General features: G+C 49.4%; 1 protein-coding gene across 2 annotated transcripts in view; it reads right to left on the reverse strand.

Moving 5' to 3' along the window:
- Positions 1-5,660: 5,660 nt before the first annotated feature.
- The window catches only part of UBE2G2 (ubiquitin conjugating enzyme E2 G2), a 34,309-nt gene continuing 20,825 nt past the window's right edge, over positions 5,661-19,144 (reverse strand). For both annotated transcript variants that reach the window (XM_033232953.1, XM_033233032.1), the window contains exons 4-6: positions 13,912-14,030; positions 9,848-9,988; positions 5,661-7,794 (exon numbers count right to left, since the gene is read on the reverse strand). In XM_033232953.1, coding sequence (XP_033088844.1) covers positions 7,682-7,794; positions 9,848-9,988; positions 13,912-14,030 — 373 coding nt within the window. In that variant the 3' untranslated portion in view covers positions 5,661-7,681. The remainder of the gene's footprint in view (positions 7,795-9,847; positions 9,989-13,911; positions 14,031-19,144) is intronic.

The raw sequence follows: 19,144 nt of genomic DNA on the forward strand, positions 1-19,144 counted from the left end.
GCCAGCAGGGCTGCTCTGGGGCTGGGATGAGTGGCCTTCCCAGGCGCCCACTCTGGGCTGCTCTGGCCGTATCTCTCTCATGTACACCCCTGGAGCAGGCCAAATGCTTTGCTGGAACTGCTCCAAAGATGCCCCCACAGACACACACACTCTCATACATGTGTGTGCACACACACATGCTCGGTGACGTGGAACCTGAGGTCTGGGTGGGATCGGCCCCCCGGGACATTTGGGATTGTGCTGTGGCCCCGTCCTCTGCTTTAGGAGCTCCTTCAGGTGGGAACCAGTCCAGGAGGAGAAACCCATGAGAATCCCCATGTCTCTTCTGCCCTTAAGCTGCAAATGTTTCATGTGGTTCCAACTCATTTAGTATATTATCCAGGATTTCAAAGATCCATTAACAAAGGACAACCTTCCACGTCTCTTGTTTCCATCTGAATTGGTTCCAACGTGAGATGGTCCTCTGCCAGAAAGCCCCACACAGGCACGCAACCCGCGTGCTCGTCTGCTTTCCCGCTGCTCCTCCACCAGCCCTGAGCAAACAGGAGTGCCGCGCACAGAGGCTGGGGACATGGCAAGTGTCCAACGTGCTCCCTGCCCAGCAGGGATGTGCCTGCCATGGGACGTCCAAGAGGCAGGCACCCAGCACACCTGGGGTACCCAACACACCCGGCACACTCAGGGCACCCAGGACACTCAGCACACGACACCCACCACAACTAGTACACCCGGTGCATCCAGCGCACCCAGGGCACCCAGCACACCCGGGCACCCCACACACCTGGGCATCCAGCACATTTGGGCACCCCACACACCCGGGCACCCCACACACCTGGGCATCCAGAACACTTGGGCACCCCGCACACCCGGGCACCCCGTACACCTGGGCATCCAGCACAACCCGCACACTTGGGGCATACCCGGGACACCCAGCACACCCGGGTATCCAGCACAATCGGGCATCCAGCAGAACTGGCACACTGGGGGCACCCAGGACACCCAGCACACCTGGCACACCCAGGGCACCCATATACCCAGGCACCCAGCACACCCAGCACACGCTGCCCCAGGCCCATGGAACTCGTGCTCTGATCTGAAAGTTCTCTTCAGACTCAGACTGGAATGTTGAGGTGGTGGCCGCCTGGTAGGGACCTGGCCCTGCAGTGGAAGGGTGAGCAGCTGGCCCCAGGCCTCTCAGTGGGTAACCTCCTGGAGGGATGCCACCCAGGGTGGGGCTCCATCCACCCCACGTTGGAGGAGTTCTCCTTTGGACAGGCCTGGGCGGGAAGGCATCCAGAAGCCATGTTGCTGACTGCTGCCAAGTCTCAGGTGGCCCCGTGGCTATGCTCTGGAGGTGGCCCCACGTGACCCTTGTGAAGATGATGCCCTCTTCCCTCCTGGCACACATGTGCCCATTGCCACCTGAAGAACTGACCGGGCAAGGGGCACAGCTGAGGACAAGATGTCCTGACCACAGCTCAGATGTGCACTGGGCTGGGAGGGACAGAGACAGGAGATCCTGCCCCAAGAGACGGGCAGGGGCAGCCTCCTGGACACGCCCACCACAGAAAGGGCTGCTGTCTCCGGAGCTACTCCATGTTCTCTGAGCTTTGCACACATGGTCTTTAATCCTCACCACCACTCAGGGCTGGGGCGTGACTGCCATCAAACCCATTCCCAGACCGGAAAACAAAGACCTAGACAGGTTCCCTAGCTCGCCCAGGTCATACAGCTGCTGGGGTCTGAGGCAGGCCAAGCCCCAGCAGGCTGGCCGGAGCCACCTTCAACTGCCAGACCCACAGCTCACCTACAGCCACTGACCAGGCAGCAGTGGGGCTGCCCCATGCCAGCCTCTGCCCATAGGGCAGGACCACAGAACATACCCTGCGCACCACCCCACACCAACTCTGCCCATGCCCACTCGGCAATCCCCAGACAACAGTCCTGGCAATGTCATGAGCAGCTTTCAGGTCTGTGGCCCCCAGCCCAGCCCCACCCACAGTCACACGACAGGGTCCCACTGCAAAGCCTAAACCAGGGGTAGGGCCCTGCATCATCTCCCGACCACAGAGATGGAGCTGAACGCTTCTTGTTTTACACACCTGAAAAACCAGTTCCCATCACTTTGCCACCCTAGCCTCTCATGAAATTGCACTCAAAAAAGAAAGCGACGGCAAAAGCAAGCTACAGTGTGCATTTTTGTTATCCCTACAACAAGCAACTTAGAGCAACAGCGTTGCCAGCTACCACGATGGCCGATTGTCACCCCAGGCCCCAGGGGGTTCTCATAAGGGTGCAGGGGAGTGACTCACCTGACCAGGGCACTACTCAGCTGGGGGCACAGCCGCAGGCGGCTGCAGGGCCACACTTGTGGGAGGCGGACAACATGCGTGGCCACCGCAAGGGGAGGAAAATCTGGAGTCTGGAGCAGAAGGAAAGCGGGTGGGGCGTCCAGAGCACTTCCCTGCTGAGCTGGTGGACAGAGGAACTTACAGGCACGTAAGGGAGGGTGCTGAGGGCCGGGCCCTGGTGTCTCCTGGCCCCGAGAGGAAGGTGAGGCTTTGCCAAGTACAGCAAGTGGGCTAATGAGCCTGATGGTGGGGGGACCTACAGGACCAGACCAGGGTGCGAGAAGGGGCGTGAGGTGGCTGTGTCGCCAAGGCCAGCAGCTGAAGTGGGGGAAGGTGGAGCAGTGGAGGCTGCCCAGCAGGCCCCTGGGTCTAGGTGGACACTGCATAGGAGGCTGCAGTGGGCCTCATGCCACCAAAGCAGACAGGGCTGCTGGCAGCCAGTGCAGATCCCACCGCACCCCATGGAGGCAGAGGGGCCACAGTCCTGGAGGGTGGAGGACTTTGCAGATGCAGTGCTGCATCAGGGCATGGCGAGGACCATTTCTTGGCTAGGGCTTTGGCAAGTGACCTCACCTCCCCCACCTCAACTCCTCAGAACACGTCTTTGGACATCTCATGGCCGGGTTCATAGGGAAGCCTTCAGAGGGGAAGATGCCCGGACGTGTGAGGACTTGCCAACTTCTGGTGTCAGAGCTCAGGTCCTGGAGATCAGGTGTCAGGTTCCACCACAGCCAGCAGCGCTCGCAGTCCAGGCATGGGAACAGGGGCACAGGAGGGGCACAAAGGTGGAGAGCCCTGTCTCCCTGACGCTCCTACGGAATCCCCAAACCAGTGCACCCACCCAGTGGAGGGCAGGGCTGGGACACTCACCGGAGTGAGGCCAAGGGCAGGGGTTACAGCTGCTCACCAGGGGATGACGAAGGGCATGGGCCAGCTGCCTCGGGGGCACCAGACAGTTGACACTGCACGGTGGGTGAGTTCAGTGGGTGTTGAGGCCTGGAAGGTGTGTCCGGGATGGGGAGGGGCTGCAGGCTATGGCTGGCTGAGTGAAGCCGGGGTTTGGGGGAAGAAGCTAGTGTCTCCTGTCTCTGCAGGGGGGTTCACATTGCTTTGTCCCCTCAACAAAGTCAGGCTCTGGTGACAACGGGGCACAACCTGGACAGATCTGAGGAACTGAACACCTCCAGCTTCCACAGGGCTCAGCCAGGACCTGGGCCCAACAGCATTCCTCCCAGATGGGGCCACCGCCCCCCATCAGTACGACAAGACCTCCCCCCAGGATGCCCCCCACAGCCCAGGGTCCAGGACCCAGGCCAGCACTCAGAGTGGTTGGCCTTGTCCACAGCCCCCTGCAACCCCTCCCCACACCCCAACCGGCCCCACGGTCCCCTTCAGGGCAGGGTTTCCAGAATCTACCTGTCCTTGGTGCGTTCACTGCCCCTTGGCAGCCCCAAATCTTTGGACCTGTTCCCTGTCCCCTCCTTGTGTCCAGGTGGCATCCCCAGGGCCCTCGCCTCCAGCACAAATTCCAGCCTGCAGACACCTTGTCAGCTCAGGAGGCCATGGCGCAGGGCACGCCCAGGGGAGGGAAGCTAGGCTGCCCTGGGATGCCTTCCTGTGCAGCTGGAGCAGTTCCGTATCCAGTGAAGAAACTGATACTGAATAGCACTCCTCTCTGAAAAATTAGCAACCTCATCTACACAGAGACCGGACTGGAGAAGCCCCAGGAGGTGCAGCAATCCCAGAAGTAAGTCAGAGCTGTGGACGCTACCTTTGCTGTGGCCCAAGCAGTGAAATGGGGCTGCTAACCCCCAGGAAGGGTGAGAAGCCCAACACCCAGAAAATGAGACCCTAGAGCTTCCCTGGCAACCCCAGCAGACCTCCCCACCCTGGCAGCCCCCCACACCCCGGTGGCCCCCCCACCCCAGCGGACACCCCCACCCCAGCAGCCCTCCCCATCCCAGGAGGCAGAGAGGCGCATGGGGAAATCAAGGACGGCACTGAGCCAGACAGGCAAACAACTGCAGCAAACCAGTGCCAGCAGACGAAAACCCAGAAACACAGAGCAAATGAAATGGTAACAATCACTATCAACCCCCAAGGCTATCTGTGCAGAAAGGGTCCACAGAGTGGGCGGGGACAGCCATCCTGAGGCCCGCTGGCCGGGCTGGCCCTTGGCTGGTGTGTGGGAACTGGGATTTCCGAGGGGCTCCCCCCGCCCCACCTCACTGGGCCTGTGCTGTTTGTACAAGGTGGTTTAGGCAGAACACCCACATCCCCGCTAAGAACCTGGAATTCTGGCGCAGCCCAGGCAGAAGCTGCTCACGTGACCCGTCCCGGGTACATCACGAGGCAGGGCGTCCCAGCTGCTCGCGGGTGGGTGAGGCGCATCCTGCGTGACCCCTGCCCCAGGAGAGGCCTCCAAAGCTGACTGAGCCTGGTGCCCCCGGGCTTGGCCCCAGGAACCTTTCCCTTGGCTGATTTTGCTCGTTGTCCTCTCTGTGGGAAATCACAGCCATGAGTACCACGACCTGCGTGGCCTGTGTCCTGCTAGAGAATCACTGCCCTGGGTGGTCTTAGGGACCCCAACTCAGTATCACATCGGAGTTCTTAGCCATTAAAAAGTATGGTTAGTGAGAACACTGACAGAGGGCAGAAGCGACATGCCTGGGGGCCTGTGCTGAGGCACTCACCCAGTGCTCCCCACCACGAGCAGCCTGGGAACCAGCCCAGGGAACGAGGCGCACCAGCACCTGGGGGAGCCTGGGGACCCTGCCTCACAGGATTACAAAGGAAAGCTGACTGCAAGCTACCAGAACAGAAACAGTAAATCACTGACACAGGAATCTGCCTCTTTATTGACGTGCTAAGTAACAAGATGCAGAGGCAGGTCTGATGGCGACCGACCGTGACCACAGAGGACCACAGAGGAGTGATGACAGAGAGCTGTGCTTCGACGCAACTGCAGGAGGGAAGGGCGGTGGGAACAGCCTGCTGGCTTCTAGTGGTCAAATGTGCCACTCACACGATGGCATCTGCTGAAAAAGCTACAAAATGTCATTTACGGGACAGTGAACACATCCGTCTCACAGACCCCAACTAACCTGAGAACTCCAGAGAAAGACCACAGAATGACGGACGGGAGATCAGAAACAGAGAAGAAAACGTGCCAGAGCAAACCCAGATCTGCAGCAAAGCCCCTGCCGTGAGGAACCCCAGCTGGGATGATCTGGTGTGCTCCCCGGGGGCAGTGGCCACAGGCTCCTCTGTGGCCAGGTGACAACACAGCAAAGGGACACACACGGCAGGGGCGGGGCAAACACAGAACTTTATTTCAACAGAGTGATTAGGTTCCACCACACAACAGGGACACCATGGGATTGGTGTTTTCATTTAATAAATACAAATGAATAAAAATACTTTGTCAAGAGACTGCCTCTCCTCCCTCTCCCCATTTCACAGAAGCCTCCAGGCAATTGTGCGCCTCTCGGGGGCCCGCACCCACAGCCCCCGTCTACTTACACCAACGACTCTCCCTCACAGAGAGGGCTCCCTCTCATTTGCCTGCAAACACTCCTTAGGTACAACACCGCTCCTTTCCGCCATCTCCTTGCAAATACAAGTTCTTGCCCTGCGTTCCCAATTTTCAATGAGTCCCTTAAGAGAAGGAGAGAATCTGCTGCCCACAGAAGCCCAACGGGAAGCTACTTCAACCAGAGACTGTCACCCATGACACTCTGTGTGGGTTCAGTCACACAGACCACGATCCACTATGGAAGGGAGGGAGAAAATGACCACGTCAAATCTACTGTATGCCTCATAGACCATCCCTTATTTCAAAAATAGAAATTCCTACTGAAATGCCGCCTGTGTGCAACAGGCCTGATATTTGCTTCTGCATGTGGCAGATCTGTTATTGCTTTACACTGTGACCTCCTGGCCTGTGCTGCTCAGCGGGCCCTGTGAGAGAACATGGGAACCATCAAAATCCTCAGTCACAAAACAAGGGCTCTGTCCCCAACCTGGACCCGGGGGCCCACAGCCCACCTCCACAGCCCAGTCAAGTGTGGGGATAAGGCACTCCTCTGTGCTCTGGGCTAAAATATGGTAAGAGTCCCTTCTGACTTTGAGTTGCAAAGAATGATTTTGTGCTAATAAATTCCCAGTGCATCCAAAATGTACAAAAACCCTAGAATTTCCAGTTTTTAGATGGGGAAAAAAAAATTTCTGTAGATCCAGAAAAAAACTTCCATTGAAACTTTAAAGACCTCACCTGCACCTGCTCTAGTAATGCACTAGTTACTAATACACAACTGTAAATCTTTGATGAGTATGATCGGGAAAAAACTGTCTGTCCTTGTGATCAGCAATAAATTTCTTTTTTTTTTTTTTTTTTTGAGACTGAGTCTCACTCTGTCGCCCAGACTGGAGTGCAGTGGCGCAACCTCGGCTCACTGCTACCTCTGCCTCCCGGGTTCAAGCAATTCTCCTGCCTCAGCCTCCTGAGTAGCTGAGACTACAGGCGTGCGCCACTACGCCCAGCTAATTTTTTGTAATTTTAGTAGACATGGGGTTTCACCGTGTTAGCCAGGATGGTCTCAATCTCCTGACCTCATGATCCACCTGCCTTGGCCTCCCAAAGTGCTGGGATTACAGGCATGAACCACCGCGACCAGCCTATGAACGATAAATTTCTTTTCTATCTATCCCATTTCTTATTAATTCACACTTAAAGCATTCCCTGGAAGTATTTCTAAGTGTGATGGTTTGTAATATGTAACAAATGAAAAAGATGTAATTAGATTATAAGAAAAGCATCTGCCTGTAGAATATGAAGGAAGAAAGGAAGTAATGGACTCTTCATGGAGCCCACAGGGAACCAGAAGGGACCCAGAAAGGGTGCCAGACCCTTCCCCTGTGCTGTAGCTCCAGGGCCCCATTTCTTCAGAAGGAGCGTTCCGGGTATTCCATCGTCCCCTGGAAGTCTGGCAGGTGCGACCCCCTCAACACTCCAGGGAGGGAGGGAATCCATGGGAAGCCATGAACTGCTGGTTTCAGCGGGGAGAGGTAGTGCTGACAGCTCTGATAATCTACCTGAAGCCCTTTGTGAGGAATACTGTAAAACTGCAGTAAGCTGTCAATATTTGACATTGAGTCATCACTTCAGAAGAGAAGCCTGTTTGAAGTTGGAAAGGTTTAAAAAAAAAAAAAAGATACTGTGGTTCTTGCAAGTCTGTTTGTTTGGTGCCAGCACAGAGTATCACTGTCATTAAGTGCTCCGGAGAATGCTGAGCTGCTTGGCGGTGTGTGCGCCTGTGCGAGGCAAGGTCTCAGAGTCCCAGAGACTTCTGGACGATCTGCTTGGCAATCTTATAGAACTGCTCCCGGTCATCGCGCCACATTTTGGACGCATCCACATTAGCTCCACTTTCGTCATTGGGCTCTGAAAGAAAAGGGAACACCCTCCATGTAAAAGGGAGTCCTATATGTAAGCAGCCTGGCAAGGTCTCCCATTTACTTAAAACACTGGAGGAGGCTTTCAAGAGCTGTGTCTCAGAAACAAACAAGAACCTGAGAACTGCATGGGGCCAGCCCCACTTCCAGAGTGCTGGCCACGCGGGTCTCAAAGAGCCACTCATGACGGCTGTGTTCTGAGTGTCTGAAGACGCCAGGACAAGTTGCCATCTGTCTTGCTGTGAACACGTGACAACCACCTAAGCCCAGGCCCACACGACCTCCCACAGCTGCCTCCTGGGCCACTGCACTTCCGGCACCCGGACAAGCTACATGGGACCCACCTGCGGCTTATTTCACCTTTCTCAAGACACCCTGCAGTGTGGTTTCTCTCTCACAGAGCACCCTCTCAGCAAAACTGCCCCTCACAGCTCCCACCAAGACAATCCCAAGCAAATGTGCAGCCTAAGGTAGACACCTGACCCCAGGACACTTGACCCACCCACTAGCCAACGGCTCTGGCAGTCACTCCAGAACTGCAGTCAGGAGGCACGGAGGGAAGAGCCAGGGCCTGCCGGAAGGCAGAAAGGAGAGAGACCACCAGAAACGGACAACATGTGCTGAAGCAGCAGCTGTGCAGTGTGGCGGCAGTACTGCTCAGAACGCACGTGGGGACCGGTTCAGAGCAGAGCTGATGAGGATAAAATCCACAGCTGACATCTGAAGACAGCCTGAGCCACTGCCTCCCTCCCCACCTCCAATCTCCTGGCCTGGCTCCCTCCACTCAGCACATGAAGGGAGTTCCGCCTCAGTCCTCTCAGGATACACACTCGCATCACAGGCCCTGACCTCACATCCCTCTGGACCCCACTCCACGGCACCCAAGCGCTCTGTAGAGAACAGTTGAGTGGTCTCACTCTGGCATCCATCAACCCCCTGGCCCTCTGCTGGGTCTGCTCCTTCCTTTCAGACTCACCACCTTCCTTTCCCACACCCTTTCTCCTGCCTGCCCTGGAAGACTCCTCCCTGTTCTGCTGTAACCCTCTGTCCTACTCCATCACCTACTGCCTCATCCAGAAATGACCCCACATCTTCACTCCCATGTCTGACCCCCTTTTGTGGATGGAGGCCCCTTGTCCTGCACACCTCAAACAGTTCCCCAAATCCTGCTGTCTCCTGAATCCAGAGCAGCACCTCTGGCACACAAAGAACCAGGAGTTCTAGAGCCCGTACCTTTCAGGTCTCCCAAAACCACCCCCTCCTCTTAGTCCTGGGACCACTCAGCCCTTCTCTTTTCTCTCCAGGCTACTGCAACACCACGAAGTCTCTGTTTGTCTTCCATCACACTACTGGTAACTGCTGCAAGGATGGCCCTTCGAAGGCACAGCTCACAGGACGTCACACCTCCACTCCAATCCCCAGGGTCTGCTAGGGCTCCTCTCCCTGCAGCCTTCGCTCTAGCCTAAATGAGCTGACAGTGCCCCCATCAAGTCAGCCGCCTCCTGCCTCTGGGCCTCAGCCCAGGCTGCTTCCTTTGCCCCAAATGTCGTTCCCTCCCTCCTACCTCATCAACACCTACGTGTCCTAAACATACTCCAGACAGCCCCACCAGGAAGTAGCCCGAGAGTCCCTGCATGTATCTGATCTCAGGGTGCATCCCGCTGGCCTCTAACTGCTAGTAGGCCAGTTCCCTAGAACCATGGGAACATAGAAGTGGGGTCTTTGTCGCACAAAGCTTTATACCCCCAGTCCAGTGGGTGGCATGTAGTAGGTCCTCAATAAACACCTACTGAGGGAAAAAGAGGTTCAAGGACCAGAGACCAGTTAATTATGGCCAACAATACAATATACGACACCAGGCTGCGCTAGAAGGCGCGCTTACAACTGGACAAGTATATGGAGATAACACTAAACAGCAATAGCATGTGTAAACTAACTGCAAATGAGTAAAAGTTCTTTCTAAAGACAAGATGACCCAAGGCAGGAGAACAGCTGCAGCCTGGGTCTCCACAGCAGCTCCTGCCAGGAGGCTGGGGCCTTACCTGCCAGCATGCTCACCACCGACAGCAGGATCTTCTCCACGCTCTGCACGGGGCTCCACCGCTCCGCACTGCTCTCGTAGCCCATGGGGTCGTCGCCTGGCGCGTGGAGGATGGAAATGCAGACTCTCCCATCAGGGTAGACTGCAAGGGTCAGAGGCAGTCAGGTGAGCCCAGGAATGGTGCCCAAGGCGTCACCGCGCTGGGGCAGGCTCCACAGATAATGAGAACAAGGATTACAGACACAGCAACCAAGCTGTTTGCACAGCTGGGGCACAGCCTGGGGCCCTGAGTGTCACACTTCATGTCTGCAGGAATCCCGGTAGGGCCTGCTCACTCACTGACAGGCTCCAGGCTGACCCAGCCAGTTCTAATCAGCTGTAATAATCTAATCCACTTTCATATAAACTTTTTTCAAGCACTATACACAAAAAGAGTAAATGAAAGGTGATATCTGGCAAATATTTTATCAAAATATCTAATGTGATCAGGATTATTTACAATACTTTTCAGAGCTAGTTTCTTAGATATTTCTAATTCTACCATTAAATTCCTGACCTGGTCTGTGTAAAATATACGTTCACATGGCTATGATAAAGGCAACTGGAATTATTTAAATATCTACAAAAAGAAAGACACCAGGATTTCTCTTGGGAGCTTACTCTAATAATAAGTAAATTATCATCAGTACTACCTGGAATGGAGATCAATGTGTCTAAATCAAATCCCTTTCCACCAAATATCATCATTAAAAAGATATGCAAGGTCTGATGAAGAAAAATACATTTTTAATTCACAGCATGTTATCAGTCCTCTTTTACATATAATTGGGAAGAATTCTCAGATGGCTCTGTATATACTCAGACATCCAGTAATCCATCTAGATAGACTCAACTGTAAAATTATAAAGCCATTAAAGTTATAATAATAGAAATAGCAATTTTAAAATACTTTTATTTAACTCACCTGAATTCATGAGTTCTGAATTTCATGAAAATTTGCGAATGTTAATGGTGATCATTTACCTTCAAACAGTCTTGTCTTTCATACCTGGTCCCATGTGTTTCCTTCCACTCATCCATTCTTTCAGTGGTAAATGCTCTCTACTATCCAGGAACTGAACCACAACTTCTCATTCAAGGACAGTGGAAGAAACTAGATGCATACTTACCCTGCACATTAGGCTGTCCACCTAAGATCCACATCCACAAAATCTGGAAGTTTCCCACTTCTGCATCGCCTTCTCCAGGTGGTGGTCCCATAGGGTGACACTGTGCACCCCCAGAAGTACCAAAAGCATCTGTGTCCCTGCTACAGCCTTTCCTTCGCCAAGTCCCAGCAGTGCCACATCCTAAAACTCTCGTGGATCCACCCACATCTCTTCATCTTTAGTGCCCACATTTGGTTCCCAAGCTGCCGGTGTCTCTACCCTAGACCGCTACAGCCGAGGGCCTGCCTGGCTTCCTCCTATCTGTCCTTTGCACTATACCCAGAGCGATCCGTCAGATTATCACTCTGGTCATGCTACTCCCTTGGAACCTTTCAATGGAGTTCTGCCACTCCCAGGAGAATACATCAAAACCTTCAGTAATGACCAAAAGGCCTGAGGTAGTTCGGCCCCTTCCTTCCTCTTCCCTCACTTCCTGCTCTGGGCCTTTGCACATGTGAAGGACCCCTCCTCCCCAAATCACTCAGGTAACTCCTGCTTCACTCCCTACAGATGGTCCATCCAACCACCACCTCTGCAAGGTGCTGCCCGGACCTTCCTGATGTGACTTTGCATTTGTTTGTGTGATTCTCCCATCAATGTCCATCCCTGTCCTTGGACTATATGCTGCTGAAGGTCTGTTGTTATTTGCTCACCACTGTATCCCAGCAACTTGTAGTAAATGTGTTGGATTTTTTTAAAGTACTTACTGACTGTCTAATTTTTATGATATTGGTAGACCTACAGTTCTCAAAGATAATTTTTACAAAATCAAAATAATCCAATTACAGTAAGGCAAAAATTTAAAACTGTATTATCTGAGCATTAAAAATAATTACTAGAACACTAAAAATAATAATCAGACCACCTGTAGTACATAGTCACATAATGTAATCAGTTTATTGGTCATATTTGTCACTAATGCCACATCACAGGTATTGTTCTGAATAATGTATTTATCCTCAATACAATTTTAGTATCTTAATTACCTACAATCCTCTTCACCATTGCATTTTACAGCCAACCAACTTGAAACTGACTACTTCAATTACTCTTACCTATCAATTTTATTTTTTAACTTTTTATTATGGAGAATTCCAAAAACACACTTGAGTAGACAGCGTATGATGAACCTCCATGTTACCATTTAACTCAGGCTCATCATGGCCAGTCTACCTGAAAGAAGGCAGGCTTCTGAGCATCTCCTGTGCACACAAGACTGAAGTAGCTCTGAGACAAGAAAAGAAGTACCAAATGGTCTTTCTCAGACGGCCACCCACTACCTATGTGTACCAATATCTGCAGTAATTGAGAAGTCCTTAATGAGGGTTAGGACAGCAAGTCTAACAGCAGAGGGCATTTCCATGAGGGAAGTGGCAGAGGCGTCGCAGGGGCGGGGGCAGTCCTGAAAACCCCTATGGCAAGGAGGAGTTTGAGTGGGGCTCTGCCTAGACAGGTATAGACAAGGGGAAAGTATACCAAATGGATTCCATTTTAACCCCAGAGAGAAGTCAGAGGCTCAGAAAATTCTATAAATTCTCTCATGCTCTTTGATATGTATACAATAAGAAATTCGTTTCAAATAAATATTTCATTTTTGCAAAACAGGATACTTCATTTGCTTTTCTTCTCTATAGCTATTACGATCGTGATTATCAGCGGCAATAATAATCATTTATAAGAAACACTATTCTAAATAACATCATTGAAAATATAACTTCTATTTCCTTATTAATTCTCTTATGTATAATTCCCAAATGTAAAAGGAAGAAATAAAAACTACAGTCGTTCAGGAATTCCAATTCCTACTACTGGACACATTTTCAAATAAGCTACAGTACAATTCACTTAAATGACCTTATTTTTTTCCTCCTTGTAAAAGTAATATATATTAATTTTAGGGCAAAAAAAGATTTATAAAAAGGAAAAAATAATTTCAATCTGAAAAAAGAATCACTTAACATTTTTGTGCTTACTTTTCCAATTATAGATACATTTACATGTAAATCTATTTTTCAAGAGGAAATTACAACAGTCCTACTGCTTTTCCCAGTCAATATAACACAAATATTATTTTGTATCATTGATTCTTATTTTAGATCATTTTAAAAATCTACATCACATTCTATCTAACATATATGATATGGTTTGGCTGTGTCCCCACCCAAATCTCATCTTGACTTGTAGCTCCCATAATTCCCACGTCATGGGAGCGACCCAGTGGGAAGTACTGAACCTTTCCCGTGCTGTTCTCGTGATAGTGCATAAGTCTCACGAGATCTGATGGTTTTATAAAGAGCAGTTTCCCTGCACACACTCTCCTGCCTGCCACCACTAAGATGTGCCTTTGCTTCTCCTTTGCCTTCTGCCATGATTGTGAGGTCTCCCCAGCCATGTGTAATTCTGAGTCCATTAAATCTCTTTCCTTTATAAATTACCCAGTCTTGAATATGTCTTTATTAACAGCATGAGAACAGACTAATACAATATATAACTTAATTTATTCTTGTGTTAAAAACCCAGGTTAAGTCAAAATTTTCACCATTAAAAATAACACTATGACAAGGATTAGCATAACCCCTTTCTGAGAACACACCCACGCGTAAAATTTCCTCCCCAGTGAAGTAGGGTGGCTGGTCAAATGGCATCCAGTTTTCTTTTATCTACATTAAACTGACCTTCAAAATTGAAATCATGTGTTTAATACCACCATGCTTACCTGGCTGAATTTCAAAACCTAAGAAGTGTTTTCTAAAGATCTACATCACAGACACATAGAATATACCACATTTCAAGTGGTTGATAACATTATCTCTGTACCTATCCTGGTACCACAAAAACTACTTCCAAAAGCACTTACTGTTGGGATGAAACATCTCACAGGTAAATCTCATCTTTGGGGGACTTAACGGGTAATCAAGTGGGAAACTCAGGATGGCAGGAAAAACGCCAAACTCAAAGCACGTGTCTTCTGGGCCCCTAGAAGATATCAAATATGTAGACTGAACTTCAAAGTACATTTTTCGACATCGACCACAATTGAGAAATGGGTTAAGAACATTTTTACCACTTTAAAAATGCACATGAGGCCAGGCGCAGTGGCTCACGCCTGTAATTCCAGCACTTTGGGAGGCTGAGGTGGGCAGATCATCTGAGGTCAGGAGTTCGAGACCAGCCTGGCCAACATGGTGAAACCCGTCTCTACTAAAAATACAAAAATTAGCTGGGTGTGGTGGCGAATGCCTGTAATCCCAGCTACTAGGGAGGCTGAGGCAGGAGAATCGTCTGAGCCCGGGACATGGTGAGCCAAGATTGCGCCACTGCACTCAGGCCTGGGTGACAGAGCGAGACTCTGTCTCAAAAAATAAACAAAAATAAAGATAAATAATAATAAAAATGCACATGAAAAGATTATCTAAATGACAATAAATTGGTACTTTTTTCCTCAATTGAAAGCAATGTCTCAATCTCCTATTTCAATCTGGTCTAAATCTTAAGTACAGGTACAAAGACTGAGTTACAGGCAGTTTTCACATTTATAAAGGTTAAGAGTTGAGCAGCAAAACCTCTTGATAATTAGGGGGTCAGAGAAAACAACTCATGTCAATGCTCTAAGATCTGGGAACTTTTTCTGCAGATGTGGTACAATCACATTTTAGGATAAGGGTATGAATTACGGCACAGGATATAGCAAGATTCCATTGTATTTCAACAGATGAGGGGCTAAGAGTTGCATTTTAAAGGTAATTTTTAAACGTGCCCAAGAAGGCATCTTTACAACCTTCAAGAAGCAGATAAAGAACACATGTGATCACTGCTGCATGCTAGGTGAAAGGCTGGGCACACAGGTACCACCACTCCAGGCTGCACCTGCAGGACCACGTGCCACGCCTCATCCCACTGATGCAACACTGGAACAACTCCCCGTCATGGGCACAGACACAGGCATGTGAGTCTCTCTGGACCTATACTTTCCTCACGAGTAAATGGAAGAAATAGATGAAACCATTTCAGAAATCCTGCTTAAGGTTTAAAACCCAACAAGTATAAATTAACACTATCTTAACCAACAGTTCAAGGCATGATGGCCACAGGAGAAGAAAGGGACAGCCACCATGCCTGTACCTTCACGCCAGGGACGAACTCCTCCTCTCCAGCAAATCACATTAATAAAACACACATTCAAGGAGTTCTAAAAGATCTTGCACCATCTTTCTTTGATAAGAAAGCAGGACTGCTGAATGACAGTGACAGACACTGAAACAGTGGAAACTGCGTTGGGTGTGACTCATCAGATCAATAAATAAGTCAGTAAATCCGTTCTACTTCTATGAACTGAAAGAACAAGTCCCTTCATAAACAGCTTTGCTCCTCTAACAATAACGGCTAAGGCAGAAAGAACCGCTGCGCGAGGGCCAAGGCCTGGATGAGCAGAGGACAGTCCACACAAGACCTACTGCCTTCAGAAAGAATCCAGGATACGGCACAGGAAAAAAATAATTTTAAAAAAAATACATTTTAAATCTTCAGTTAAAAAATAGATTAAAAGTAAAAATCTGTTTTAAAAATCTTAAAATTATCTTGGTTCAGTGAAATTAGTAACAACAGATTTGGAAATATTTACCTCTACAATTAAAAGAAAAAGACAAAAATCAAAAAGAAACTGAACGAAGAGCTTTAGCTTTCACCTGGAGGCAGCACTCAGGGCTGTCGGCAGCAACAGCAGATGCCAGAACGGCTCATGGCCCTGACGGGGCTGATCTGCGGGCAACAGTCAGAAGAGAACAAGGCAGTGTTGCTTCGTGGAGACAAGATTTTTCGATCTAAAAGACAAATTTTGATTCTGAAAACTGTCTTTGCTACCTTTTGGGAAGAAGAGAGTGAATACGGCCACTCTGTTTTGGGGAGCAGGTTACGGTGTGACAGTCCCCAGAGCCTCAGCATGACCAGCACAGGGAACACCACCGAGGGAGGCATGAGCATAAGGTCCTGCTATACTGGTACAACAGCCGCGCTGGAGAGTGCAGTGCCCAGATGAGTACCCCCGGCCCTGCACTGGCCCTCAGCACCCAGCAGCTTGGGGATGCCTCAAGTCTCAAGTCTGGGTTACTCTGCTCCCCCTGCAATGGCCTGAACAAACACGTTCCTGAAGCCCCACCTTCTCAACACAGGGTGGGCACACACCATGTATCAGAGTGACGCGTGGCCACCCCGAGCCTCCTGTCCAGTACAAGAGCTCAGAGCAAACGATAACCGCCACCCATTCACTCTCCACATGCACTCTGATGAAAGGGCACCAAGGACTGTGGTTTTCATTTTACTGTCAAGCAACGCTGGAAAATTCAAGGATGAAATGACTTAGTCAAGGTCCTAGATCAATTTAGTATTAGAGTTAAGAGAACACAGTTCAAACTGTGAAATCAGAAATCAGGTACATAAAGATACTATCTTTAAAAGTAACACTGTTCATATGTCAGGAACGCTCGCCAGCACTCAATATTTCTGGCACCTCTGAGTCTAGAATAAAAAAAAGTCTGGGTAGTGTTTTTGGAATGAGCCAAATGGCATTTGCTCAATACTTTGATAACAGATCTTTGTTTCTCACAATAGGGCTTTCTTTAAAAAAAAATTTTTTTTAATCTACCAGGTCGTTCCTAGCCTCAGAAGCATGACTAAACATTTCCTGAAGTGCGCCCACATCTTAAATATCAAAGTTATTTGCAAATGCTCTGGTTTACTGCTGGTTTGAAACTGGGGTTTCTTTCTCTTTTCTAGAATGCCTGGCGCCCAGACAAGAGGGCAGGTGGGCAGTGGTGTGCAGCAGCATGCCTGACCCTATGGAACATGCCTTCCAGGCAACTCCTGAGCCAGGAGTGGGAGACGCCACAGTGCTGTTTTTGGACAACTTTTATTGCCATACTCCCAGACAACCTCATCTCTCTTTCACCAAAGATGGCCTCACCTGGAAATCTTCAAAAGAAACAACAAGAACAAGGAGGATGCAAATATATCCAAAGCAAATGTAAATTTTTCAAAGCCTACAAATTATGCTGCCTTATTGATTGAAATCATGACCTAAACTGTTTCGGAGCTGAGCTAAAGACAAGCATTAGATTAAGCATCAAAACGACCCTGCACGCTACACAGGAGGCGCACTTGCAACAACAGCTCGGGTTGGTTTGCTGTCTTACAGGTGAATTAGATACAAAAGCAATACTGAAAACACCCACGGCCTACTCCTAACTGACTAGCAATTCTCCCTCCTCACAAAGCACAACTGCCTTGTCACTGTCCTCCCCCAGAGCTGTGACCATTCCTCAGCAACAGTGTGGCTCACTTACAAAGCCAGTGAAAAGCAAAGATCAGCCTCTTCTGTCTTTCCACTCTCAAGGGAGAGACTGTTGTTCTTTGCATTGTCTTTCCAATACTTTTTACTTTCTACGTAACAGAAGCAGCAGGCAGGTCCCAGTGCCTAAGGAGCACCCAGGGCAAGTGGGTGTCCTGAGCCTCGCGGGCAAGGCGTGTTCCGGGAACTGGTGCACTCCGTCACTTCAGCTGCAGGCAGATGTTGGGAAAGCCGACTGCTTTTGCTGCTGTTCTCTTTATCAAGTTTGTCACAGCATACAGACAAAAAGTCTCCAACGCACATGTGATAAAGAATTAAAATCAGAGAATGCAAACTCATCCATCAGTATTTAAAACAATGACTAAGGGACCACGGCCCTCCAAAAGCTGGAGCCAGCTGAGCTGGAGATGGGAACAGCAGACTGCTTCACGGACACCCTCCACTCTGGGGGAAGGATCCCCACCTCCCTTACACCACAGAATCAACAGAGGGCACCCAGCAGGAAGGGCATGAGGGCACCCAGCATCCGAGCATGGGTGCGTCTCCTTCCTTCAGTCCCTGCTCTGCAGTTCAGCAAAAGCTTCTTGCCAATGCTCCCACCCGACTAATGCCCGGGACAGCGGGACCAAGGTGGGCTGCACATACAGCCCCCACACTGGGTACTTTAAAAGCCCAAGGACACCGGCTCTGCTCTGCCACGTTGTGCGTGTTGCTGTGCCAGGCAGTGAGAATTTAAAAAGAAACTGATTCCAATACGCTCATAGCAAGAGGACAAGGCTGTAAGAAGCTATGATTTGGGGGAAGTGCCTTCCTGCACTTTCCTCGGGCACTTGGTCTCCACCGGGATGACATATTCGACCCTCACCCCCACAGCAGGGCCCTGGCTCTGGTTTAAACCCAGAGACCCCCTGTCTTTCCCTTCTGTTTTGTGGTGTTCTAAGCACCCCAGGCGATGCTCAGGTAGAGAATCAATGCTAAGAATTGCTGGGAAGAAAAGGGGGAACATTTCCATTTTATGAAATCGTAGTGGGGCAAATATAGCTTTTGCTCCGTATAATTAATTTCATAGTTAAACCTGTCCAAAGGGCATCTACAGCCATACCCTAATTATTTTTTGCAATATAGATGTTTCTTAAAATTTTTAAATCAAATATATTTGAACTATAAAGTATACTAAATAAGTTCATCAATTATAAGAACTTTATAGTATACTCTAATGTAGACCTTTTACGACATAAACTTTGACCTTATTTAACTAGGAAGATATAAGAATGTTAGAAAATATTCAAATACAGAAGTATATAAAATAAAAAGCAAATACCTCCCTCACTCCCCCTCCCCAAATCACCTCCTTGAGGTAACCAGAGTTAAGTTTGGTTATTGTTCCAGCTTTTCTCTACGTGTGTATAAATTCATATACTCTAATCCACAAAACTGGATTTTAAAAAATGCAAATGTATCATGGCATTATTGAGAATTTTGAAACACCTAAATAAATGGAGCGACAGTCCATGTTCATGGATTAGAGCACTCAGTATTGATAAGATGGCGATATCCCTCAAACTTATCTAAAGATTCAATGTAGTCTCAAAATCTCACCAGGCATTTTGCAGAAATTGACAAGCTGACCCTAAAATGTATACGGAAATGCAATTAAACAATCTTGAAAAAGAACAAAGTTGGAGGACTTAAATTTCCCAATTTTAAAACTTACTATGAAGCCACAGTAGTCAAGACAGAGTAGCAC

Source organism: Trachypithecus francoisi, unplaced genomic scaffold, assembly GCF_009764315.1.
Source record: "Trachypithecus francoisi isolate TF-2019V2 unplaced genomic scaffold, Tfra_2.0 Contig00090, whole genome shotgun sequence".
Classification (NCBI taxonomy): Eukaryota; Metazoa; Chordata; class Mammalia; order Primates; family Cercopithecidae; genus Trachypithecus; species Trachypithecus francoisi.